We start from the raw sequence: 11692 nt of genomic DNA, 5'->3' as shown, positions 1-11692 counted from the left end.
TATATATATATAGACGGATTGTTACAAAAAGTACTGACTGTTTTCCTAGTGAGATGGCTTCACAGTCACACATCTTAATTCATGTGGATCGCATCGGGTTGGCCTAAACGTTATGTGAAAGCGGAGATTCGCACGTAGATGTTTTAAAATTGATAGAATGAAGATAGGGCATCCCGAAAAGGAGTAAAATTTTTGGCAGAAATTTTTTATATTTTACAATTTTATGACGATAAAGGCAGTGCTAGATGCTGTTCGAATTCAAAAGGCAATTTGTGCTGCTCGCAACTGAGATGCTTTATTGTTCTTTAAGATGGTTTGGCAGTTTTTTTGTTCTGGAGAATTTCTATGTGAACAATCCTCTCCCCATTGAGGATATAAGTTAAATAACTTTATACCATTGCAAGAAAGCTGACTACAAAAAAAAACCTCGCTGTTTGGGTTCATATAACCGCAGGTAAAGAACAATTGACTCTATAGTACCTTTTTTTCTACAGAAATTCTACGGAAACGCTACAAAGTCAAGTTTTTTTCGACGAGTGACCAAGTGAGTTCATTACGAGTGACCAAAAGTGAATCACATATGATAATAATATACTAATTAACACAAATCAAATTAAAAAAAGCTTCACAATCTGTGGCACAGTCCAGGCTAACGCCAAAACAGGTTGTTATACTATATGTTCAGTGGGTTTGGAAAGGAATCGGGCATTTTGAATGGTTGCCGTCGGTACATTCGAACCTCTGCTGAAAACAATGGCAACAACAAACCATTGAAAAGACTGATCGGAACTAGTGTACATAAAAGGTGTCGTTTTCCGCCATAAAGATCCCAGATTACATAAAATCCTTAGCTAGCTGGGAAAAATCAAGAAATTTTAAAGCCCGGATCCTGCACCATCAGACTATCAGCTATTTCTGTTTCATAAAGGGATACCAAAATCACTTTTCACTATTTTTTGTCCAGATGCCGCAGAAGTTATTCAGTGATAGGATTATGGCATTATGGTTTTCATTGAGCCATTAGCGTTTTTTGGAACATATATAAATATATATGTATTTTTTTTAAATTAAAAGAACGTGCTCCAAAAATTAAAGTAACCTTAAAAGCAACACAGACACACTTTTTCATAGTACTGGCTGATTATTGGGATACCGCTCAGATATCATTCGTCCCGTGAGACAGTGCAAAAACTGTAGTAACTTAAGCGCTTAAATAAGGTAGTACTAGACGTAAAAACTAGACGCTCTTGGAAGGCTGACGGTGTTTTGTTTTCCAACGCCGATCATCTCCCTCAAATAAATAAATACACAGATCTGGCAAAGTTGATGACTTTGACCCTTTATTTAGATAACCCTTTTTCTATAGCAACGCATGAGTGGTCTATACTCATACGAACCTTCAGCAAAATTCACTATCAAGAACTATTAACGAAAAGGAGAAAAAAGTTGAAGGACCGCAAAGTATAATCTTACACATCATCCAACCTTGCGCCTTTTTTGACCAGTTCGTCAATGTGAACCTCCCTTTCGTGAAACCCTGTTGATTTTCGTCCAGAAGACAATTCTGAGGTGCTGCATTTTAGACGTCACGGAGGATCCCATGGTTCGATTCGAAAGAGGTGATACGCGAACGCTAAACGCAGCTGGAAGCCCTTTACTTAATTGTTGTATATGTGAAAGTAGGGGACTCTGCCGTGTTGCTCTTTAGACAGGGACTTCTATTGAAGTGAATATATTTAGAAGCATATTTTGAGCCCAAACAAGAACCGTCTCATTCAATAGGATTTCCTCAGTCAGCGTGCTGCTTACCTAATATATACCGCCAGAACAAACTGTTAATGACTCGAAACCCTCGGCACGATGACGGGCACGAACTTCGATGATCCAGCTAGAAAAGATGATACTTTATCAAACGTAATGCGGAACATGGAAGAATAATCACTTCCTTGTAAACAGATTGTAAATTATATATAGCCCGTATTTTTCTACCAAATTAGAGCACGTCGACGTTTTCTAATACCGTCATAATTCCGTCTAATACCGTCACGTCTAGATTCAAGGTGGTTGCGATCTTCCTATCGGCATCGGCAGTCATCAGGGGGTGATCATTCACACAATTAGCCTGTAACGTTTTTGAACGAAACGAATTTGCTGTTTAAAGTCTAGGTAAGTACCTCATCAGAGATTTTCGTTTCGCGTGACGCACCGTGAACGATGCAGCCGACACGAACGAAGCGCTACAAAGTCGACCTTGGCGTGGACTATTGCAAGGAGACCTTGCTCGATTCGACCATACCACTAAACAGTTTTGCGCAGTAACTTCAAAGGGATGTATATACGCCGCTACGCAGACCCTACAACAACCCTGACCGCGTTGGTGGGTGGTAAAAAAACGTCACAAAAAAATATTGTCCAATTAAGACGCTAATTTTTAGTTTCGTCTAATTAGTTTTAGTCGTATGCCGAATTGTACGCAACTTTGATATCCTTTTTTTCTGAAAGTGGTAACCTATAATAAGTTCAATATTTTATTTATTATTATAATAAGTAATATTCTATTAAAGATAGTGCAAATAAGAATTGTTGTCGAACACATATTAGAATAGTATATAAGAACAGTAGAACATATTTCCCTATGAAATATCCTAAGCACTCTTCGACGATCATAATTGGTCTGCTAGAAAATGACGTTCCCGTGCTAACGTGCACCAATGACATCTTCTATTACTTAGTATGATAGGAGCTGATTTTTACGTTCTTGCCACTTCCGCGATACGCACACAAAAAATGAAAAGAGCCCTGACTTTATTAAAATATGATACACATTATGCATACATTTAGCCAGTGATAAGTTAATTGCAATAACCTTGTCTCATATGGATATTTTGCCATATATATCGGTATAGCACAAAAGCAAGCCGCAAACTAGATAGGTTCGAGCGCCGGGTACGATGCGTCGGAGCGTCAGCTTTATTCAGAGATTCTCTCATTAAATAAATGATTTAATATTGTTGCTCAAAAAGACTGTACTATGATGATGATAACAACGATAACTTCCATTATTAGTACCCTGAACGATGTGCATAATATTAATACTGCATAAATTTACATAGTATCGTATAAAGGTCAACTAAGGAGTAGACGTATCATAGCTAAATATCCTTCATTGCTGATCTGAATGGTTCGTCGCGAATGTAATGGAATTATTAGGATGATGACTATTATTACTATAACTATATAATCTCTTCATATATATAGCAAGCCACGGATATCCAAACAGGAAATTTCCAACATGTTAGCAAAAGCGGCATGTTCCTACTCCTAAACCGTCCTTTTTCTCGCAGTGCTCCTGAACACGTACATTATATCGATTATTTATTGTCAGTTGTTAGCAACACATTTGTACCGTTAAACCACGGCCGTGTGGTGCATTCAATAAAAATGTTCCGTAATAACCGACTGAAATTGTTCATTGACGTATCGTTCCACGTTATTTCGTTGACGTCATTAACGGAAACTGTCTAACGAATAAAAGAATTATTATTAAACATATATATATATATATATATATATATATATATATATATATATAGCGTTTATATAGCGTAATAGTTTAATCGTGTCCCATTGTTTTTGGAATGAACGTACGTTGTTTACTTGAGACGATTGCGCGTGGGTAAATGCGGTGTTAATGAAATGAATTGGCATCCTTTACCATCATGATTAGGTAGATACGGGCGAATATAATAGAAAAAAAGGTACAAACAAAAACATTGACGCAGTCTCCTCCTATATATATTCTATTGATTCCTACGTGTGTAAGGAAAAGAAAATTTACGCGTAGTATATATTGTGCCATCGGTTGGTTTAACGCATTTCAAAAACGTTCCGTGAACGTAGCTTCTTGATGAAATTTTTTTTTCGAAATCGAAAGTTTTATTAATAAAACTTTCGCTTAAGCTGTGCCGTTTTAAGGTGCAACAATTAAGTCGAACCGAAACGAGTAGATACTGGAACCGATCGAAACCAACTATCTCTGTTACTATAGCTATTCAACTTAAGCAAGGACCATAAAGTTCACATTCGTCATAAAAGTTATTACGATTTCCGCCGTGGGCAACACGTCAGGATAAGTATGAGCACGTATAAGTGCTTGTAATGGGCTGTAATGCGTTCAATAATAGAGTGAATGATTTCTTCTTGCTCAACCACAGGGATGCCCTAAGCGAAAACAACAACATGTGTACCTGTACATTTTCCTTTCAATAATAAACTCAACTTAACGTAATTCGGATCGAAACTTCCGCTAGGGGGCTCTGTGAGCAGAGCGCCTCACGATTAAGCGAGCGAATGCCGCCGATACGGAGTTACGGTCAATCATATGCGTAGCCGTTTGCAGAGTCAACATTTGCAGCTTCTAGAACTGAAGCCAGTGCGCAATCCCTTATATCATTTTAGCCTTGTAAAACAAGAAGAGCCGGATCTCAGCCTCTCAGCTATCGCTTACTTGTTTGCCATTGATCTGCGCAACAAATAGACGAAAATAGCCAAGCTTACATATATGTGCATATCTAGCTATTGGCTGGTAGCAGTTGTAATTCGCGTCTGGTAGCCATGATTATTTTACTTGCAGTTTCAACATGTCTGTTTCTTTGACTGGTACGAGAATGTTAGTCTTGGTGGCTGAAAACACTTCAATGGCCGTTCCATCTGGCGTCCTATTCCGTATCGGACCTGCTCTGAGCATCTGGCTGAGCTGAACTGGCAATGTATCCCCTTGTTCTGAACGAGTTTTTCATAACAGTGCATAGAAATTTGACAGGTGCGCTTTCACAAGGATTCATTTTTCACCCCCCGCAATAATGGACACTGTAAACTCGTCCATTATTGCGGGGGGGTCAGACATTTTTATACAGCGCTTTACTCAACAATCACTTCTAACAAGGCATATAATCTATCTAATTAGAAAAAAAATGTTTTAAATCTGGCTGTAAATAATAAAGGATGATATAGCTATCTATATGATTTCCATTTTTATAGGAGTGACGCTCCGTTAATTCAAGTTCAATGTGGTTATCGTCATTATAGGCAGATAAGACGGACACGCGTTCCGGCGTTAATCCATTACTGAAAGATCATTGTTTCGTTCAGCATAAGCCAGACAACCGGCATAATTAGATAGAACAAACGTATTTAACTAGTTCAGCGGCTAGAAAAATCAGAACGAGTATTCCTTAACTAGGTTTCGGGCAAAAAGTGCCTTTGTTAATGATGGTAGTTAGTTGCGATAAAGAAAAAAAGGAAGTGATGATAATAGTGAAATCTCCGTTTCGTTTAAAAATAGCCGCAAGCGCATAATGTTTCATTCAAATGTATTTCAAATATTCTAGTCCGTTGTCGGCCAATAAAAGTCCGGCCACAACATAAAGTTAGCTAACAATTTAGTTGGTAGAAATTGTGATAAGTATAAGAACAATCGTATCTATTAGGTTCAACGGAGACTAGTGAACCGAAACAAATTCGAGAAGCCTCCGCTCGTTTAGATAAGTGTGAGATAGGTTTTCCCTTGGAAGAAAAATTCAGGGAAATTTCACACTTGTAGTTAGCAGTGTTTTTACACTATCAATGTATGTACGATTCTGACTTGTCTAATAAAATGGTTACTAGATCGTCTGATTTATCGCAACCTGTAACTCTGTAGAAACAGCTAAAACAATAGAACAAAAGTCGAATGATTTTACACTTAAGTGAACTCAAGAAAGAAACGATCGAGTAGATGATTATAGGGCACTGGATGTATACAAACATTTGATTATCCATTTATCGTACAACATCTACCGGCACACGTATAAGAGGGACTTCCGTTATTGACCTCTGCTCGTTTTACCAAATGAATAGGGATCCGTTGAACATTTTTAAAAATTCATTAGAACATTACGATGACATAAGTGTTTGCCTGCTTTCAAGAGAATTGTCAGAGTATATATGCAATAGGTCACCGTATAAAATTCAGGTTACTGCCATCAACGTCTCTTCTCGATATTCTATGGAGCTTCACTGGCATTAACAAAAAATAAACAGAAAAATAACAATATCAAGTAAAGCCCGCTTTCTCTTTGTTTTTTCATTAATGGCTGAAAAACCTAAACCGCTTGACCATTCCATCAGAAGTTGTTTGCGTTGTAGAAAATCTCTCTCGATCTTAGGGTGACGCAAAAAACGAGCTACACTCACTAGCTGAATGTTGTATGTGCGATTAGCATTTTTTGATTTAATTGCATGAGAAGAGCCCTGCAGTCCCGGTACGATGCATGGAAGATAACAATTTCAAGCCCTTGCTTGATCTTATGAACAAAACGCCGCTTAAGTTGAGCAATACGTTAGCACGCTGATGGCATTCTCTCGTTAAGTCTCGGATAACGATCGGGAGACCTTCACGCAGATACGGACATCGCTTTCGGTAGCGTCGAGTAGCAGCGCTTGGCGAAAAATAAGACTACGAAGGCCTATACCTGAAACAAAAAGATTACACTTATCATATTATCAAAGAAATATGTAGCTAGGTCTGAAGGGCATAAGAGTACATTGCACAAGAACGAAAAAACTACATCAACAACAACAACAACAGTTTCTCTCGCAGCAACAATGCTGTTGTAAACAAATGGCGACGTAATAGAAAATTGAATGTACTATAGGCTAATATAGCAGCTTAGGTCAATTGATTGTTCTGGCGGCAGAATCGAACCAGACAACACGCAAGACCTAGCTAGTGAATATGTGGCGTATTGATTCAATAAATAAAGCTGGCTTGCGGCCTATCTATTTATATAAAGTTTGTGCATTTTCTGTACCATATCCAATGTACTGGTTAAAAATATATAGATGAGACAAAGTGAATACATAATTGAGTAGGTAAAGAAAGTTGATAGAAGGGGAAAAGTAAAGAATTGCGTACTCTTGACGATAACTGACGTTATTGCCTGGAGTCTTCTGCCGTTTAAATAAATCATATACATCATAGACTTTTGTGTCTCAATTTACAGGAGTTAGTGAAAAACCTAAACTTGACGAGGATGAACTTACTAAGGCTCGATAGTAGATTATAGTGAGAGATGACAAGCTACTGCATTAGCATTGGTCTGTCTTTACGATAAATGAGTCTTCATTTCAAAGTAGCAATCGAAATATGATGTACGTGAAAATGTCTCTCTAACTTGTTAATGCAGTCGGCGAGAGCTTTTTTATGAGAAAACTTTGACCGTCTGTTTTTCTATACAGCTAGTGTGACCACTAACTGCTAGAACGATCTCCTTTCATATGCATCCCCAGCAAGCAGTGACACCATTATGTTCTGTTACCTGTTTGTTTCGAGTTTTACGTCCGGTATTACCGTTGCACACCCCATGAGGCGACTACATCCCACCACGAAACGAAGTCTATATATGGCCGAGTTCAAACATAGATCACAGCGTGTTCCTAAGATCAGCACGCGAATAGTTACTTAATAAGCTATCACGGGGACGCGTTCTGTTACCCATGTAGGCTGTACAATTCATTATACCTCATAAAAAAGGGCTCTGCGGAACAAAAAGGATTGATCTGTTTGTAGTGCTGCGCAGTAGGTTTTTTAAACCTTATACTTAACCTTAAGCTCAACCTTTAGACCTAGAATTAAGGTCTAAAGATTGAATCAATGCACTTGAGCGCATATACATGTGTTTGTTTATAGAGCCTTTCCAGAGAAACAGCGTAGTATCCATCGTGAACGGGATTGTCCATGTGAGATAGTAACTAATTCAACGTCCGGTGCTTTATATCTTAGCTTCGTTGCCAAGCTAAGTTGCCCTCTACGTTAAAGGCTGATGGCAGCGTAGCAACGCTCAGCGTTTGTCACCCGATAAAAGCTTAATGGACGGTATAACGGCTTAGTGACATCACTAGGTTTGTTCGAAGTGGGAAGAAAGTGAGCGAAAACTGCACTTCTGGTGCATGGAATTCTGCGCGTTTGAAAAGGACTCCCGTCGATGCTGGCGTCCGTGCCCGCGAAAAAGTTTTATCCCGGCGAACAATAAACGAGCTGCGATTTGTTCCTCGCATCAAGATCTTCACTAGCATCTGGATGACTACAGTGGAAAAAGAGATGGTTGAGATGGAGAGAAAAGCTAAAGCTGAGCAAAACTAAGAGGATATCTAAAATAACCTATGCAGACTTAACGTTTACTCTCGTTGGAAATTAAGATAGCTAAGAGTACCTTTGCTCTCTGCTTCTTTCCACTCTTCTAGGCAGCAGTTGATGTCGTAGCGCTGAATCGGGAATCATCTACAGGGATCTACAGCTACTGCGTTTATCGCGGGTATTCTTGGATTGTATACTGCTTGGTGCGTAAGTGGAGGGCTGCGATACGTGGCGGTTAATGCCTAGGAATTTGTCGAACCCGTATCAGTGACGGTGGGGACTGTTGCGTGCGGTGCTTGCCCCCGAAAATTTCTTTGTCGGTCGCTTCTTCAACGGGTGGTTAGCAGGCATCTCACCCTTTCTTCTTTTTTGACTGAGGTCCGTCGGGCGCCCCTTTAAAACCAGCGCTGTCAGCACGATACTTGCCGATCAGTGGCCGGTCAGCCAGCATGCGAGTCCTGGTTAGTTAGTCCTTATGATAGGCTCTTGGGGATGGTTTTCGCATGGACGAACCACCAAAAGTGGTTTTAGCAACGTCTACTTTAGGAGCAAAAATCTCCACCACTCAGATAGAGCACAGTATATGACTGGGATAGATTTCTAGCACTCACAGGGCTACGTTGGCTAATCTTAGATCAATATCTCATTGAGATACACTGATGATTGTACGCCAAAACTTCATCGTGGTCATTATAACGCAAAGGATATACTTAGCCATCTATTAAAATACGATCGCCATTTTGCTACAGATAGGCAACTAGCTATAATATTGACCGATAAATTCACTTGGTATAGTTCATTTCTCCAGTGCTAATTTAACACAAAAACCTGAAGATGACAAACAACAAACCCCGTTATCTCTGCAGCAACTGTGTGTGTTTAGCTGAGTGCGCGAATATACAAACAATTGTTACATAATTTGAGTGATTGTTGAGTTGCTCGCGCACTGATTATGTTCTAATCTGCTCTTTTTTTTTGCAGTTACCACTAGTCGTGATCTTAATGACCTTCGCGATTGGATCTTTCGGTGGGGGTCATAGCAAAACTTTCGTTATTGTGGCTAAAGACACCAGTGGCGGCGGTGGACATGGCGTTGGGGGCAGTGGACAAGACGGTTGGTCAGGTAAAATCAGAGGCATCCCTTATAAGCTTCTTAGTTCTGACAGGCAACTTTAACCTGATTAGCGCTGCCAATTAGTAAAGGGGCAGTTCAGCCAATTTGTAGTGGAGAAGTGGCGGTTTGGGCGGGCAAGCAGACGGATGATAAAATAACTGTGAAATTTAATATTAGGAATAGGTGGATGTGCCTTTTTAACCAAAATCGTGTTTTCAACAATAGCTTATTCAACTTAATCCTGTCGTGTTTCGCACACGATGTTAACTTTTATATTTATGCCCGTTCTAACGTAAAGATTCTCCTCTGCAAAAACATGATTTTTACGAACTTGCGATGTATATTAAGCTTTTAATTTCTTTGCTTGTTTCAGCATATGGTTAAACAGGCTTTGACACTATTTATAGCTTTATGATTGAATGTAATTTGAGTCTGTTATAATTAAAACTAATTGTAATAGCTTTTCGATATCGATGTATAGTCGCAGTTTTTGTTATCAATTTAGCTTCAATTTTCTTTTGCTCTGTTTTTAGGTGGAGGAGCTGAGAGTAAGTCTTATCTTATCAAAAAGCTTGGCAGCGGTGGAGGTCACACTGGAAGAAACGACCGTCATAGTAAAAAAGGAAAGACCTACATCATTAAGAAGGTAGGCCGTGAACCGTGACACTGAAACAGCCCACTACCTTATTTTGCCCATATTATATTTTGATAGACTAGGATAGCTCACGTTGTGTCAAGATAATGATAGAGACAAACCGTGGCATTTACTAATACTTAGAAAAAAACTATATATATGTATATATATATATATATATATATATATATATATATTACTGTCATCTTTGCGTTTCTTGTCCATTTACCTCTTTTTTATTCGTAGATATCGATCGATATTCATATAAGTATTATAGCTGCGTTCCTTCTATAGTAATTATTTTTGCAATCTTCGCCTTCCAATACATTTCAGATGAATGACGGCGGTGGTGGCACCGGAAGAGGCGGAGGTTTTAAAAAAATCCTTATGAAACTTGGAGGTGGCAAAGGAGGTGGAGGAGGGGGCAGACATGAGGCCGGTGGCGGTGGAGGGTGGATGTGAAGCGGCGTCGAATCATTTGATTAAATTGAAGCAAGAAAAATGTTTGTCTCACTCGAAGGGTGTAAGCTAGCGAAAATCTACACGAACATCAAAGGTACTCGAAAAAGATAATCGGACCTCATAATCAGATAATCTCTTATCAATTACTCGACTTGATGATCGAGCATCTCTATATTTTTGATTTATGTAAGAGAAACCAGCTGATTTCCGTCCAGATTTATTGAATTGGCTAGATTAAATATGTCTGAAAGTAGATATTAGCTTGAATAAAGGGTCATACTGGGCAGTGACGATGTATGCGTAGGTGTTGCGAGGTTACTGTAGCCAGAACAGCGCTCAAACCGGCCAAAAATATTGAATAACGCACTCGAGCTGCACATTTTTTTTATGAACTCAAGCTTTTTATTTTTCAGTATCGGAGTACGCTATTCAGCGATGTATAGAAGTCATTCGTTCGTCGTGCGTAGCTTCTCTGTTTCTGTTGCCCACAACAACCATACCCCTTCTAATCACAACCGATAAAGCGCATACTCCGCGAAAAGCGACGGTATTTGTTGGTAATAGAAGTGAGAACACGTTTGACAAGTAAAGAAATTTGGATACCGAAATTGGTGCGGCGTCCAATTAGGTGACATTATTATTACTTATATGTAGTTATTAGACGTGAACTTAGTGATGTTCAACACTGAAGTTCCGTGCCGTTATATCAGTATCATCGAAACTAGGAATACTATACTACTATATCAGTACTATCGAAAGTAGGAAAAACACAATCGTTCAAGCCTTAACAGTGATGGTTTGATTAAACCGTTATCGAAACTAGGTCTTATTTAATCGTAAAGCTCTACACTCTCGAGAGAGTCAAATTGAATTGTACCTGGTCACAATAAGAACTGAATATTCAACAAGCCACCAGCCTGATTACCATCGACAGTCGGATTTCGTAGATGAGCCGCGGCTCGTTTGAATCATGAAAACAAAAACGTCCTAGCAAAATTGAAAGCAATGCCATAAAACATTTAAGCATTACTTCATAATAGAACATTTCGTTTCCATCATTGTATATATCTATTCATTATAAGTGTATGCCTGCAAATCAATCGGAAGCAAAGCAGATTGTCATGTGATGGTGTATGGCAATGTGAAATTACATTTGATCGGATTATATGCCCGGCGTACAACGTAATTACGGATGTCGTATATGACTGTACACGAATAAATAAGAGCATGTTAAAAAAATATTGATATACAAAACAATTGTTACAGTTATACATGGTCGAAATGAATGTAGAACGATTGAAACAAA

At 38.9% G+C, this 11692-nt stretch overlaps 1 protein-coding gene and 1 long non-coding RNA gene across 4 annotated transcripts; one reads left to right on the top strand and one right to left on the bottom strand.

Moving 5' to 3' along the window:
• Window positions 1-5773: 5773 nt before the first annotated feature.
• On the bottom strand, window positions 5774-8429 carry LOC147755007 (uncharacterized). Its single transcript, XR_015330130.1, has 2 exons — window positions 7359-8429; window positions 5774-6512 (listed from the first exon to the last, which is right to left on the bottom strand). It is a non-coding gene; the product is annotated as an uncharacterized LOC147755007 (long non-coding RNA).
• On the top strand, window positions 8409-11692 carry LOC111252741 (uncharacterized). Of its 3 annotated transcripts, none has more exons than XM_022811108.2 (5): window positions 8409-8637; window positions 9158-9299; window positions 9824-9936; window positions 10258-10480; window positions 10800-11692. In XM_022811108.2, the coding sequence occupies exons 1-4, from the start codon at window positions 8626-8628 to the stop codon at window positions 10384-10386; spliced, it is 396 nt and encodes a 131-aa protein (XP_022666843.1). In that variant the 5' UTR covers window positions 8409-8625; the 3' UTR covers window positions 10387-10480; window positions 10800-11692. The 3 variants fall into 3 exon arrangements, with proteins under 3 accessions (XP_022666843.1, XP_086848881.1, XP_022666844.1); XM_086992755.1 differs by lacking the exon at window positions 8409-8637 and adding an exon at window positions 8821-8841; XM_022811109.2 differs by lacking the exon at window positions 8409-8637 and adding an exon at window positions 8899-9047.

This window comes from Varroa destructor, unplaced genomic scaffold (genome assembly GCF_002443255.2).
Source record: "Varroa destructor unplaced genomic scaffold, Vdes_3.0 BEIS01000006.1, whole genome shotgun sequence".
In the NCBI taxonomy this organism is placed as follows: domain Eukaryota; kingdom Metazoa; phylum Arthropoda; class Arachnida; order Mesostigmata; family Varroidae; genus Varroa; species Varroa destructor.
The sequence above is the reverse complement of the archived record's forward strand: the minus strand, read 5'-3'. Positions and strand labels throughout refer to the sequence as shown.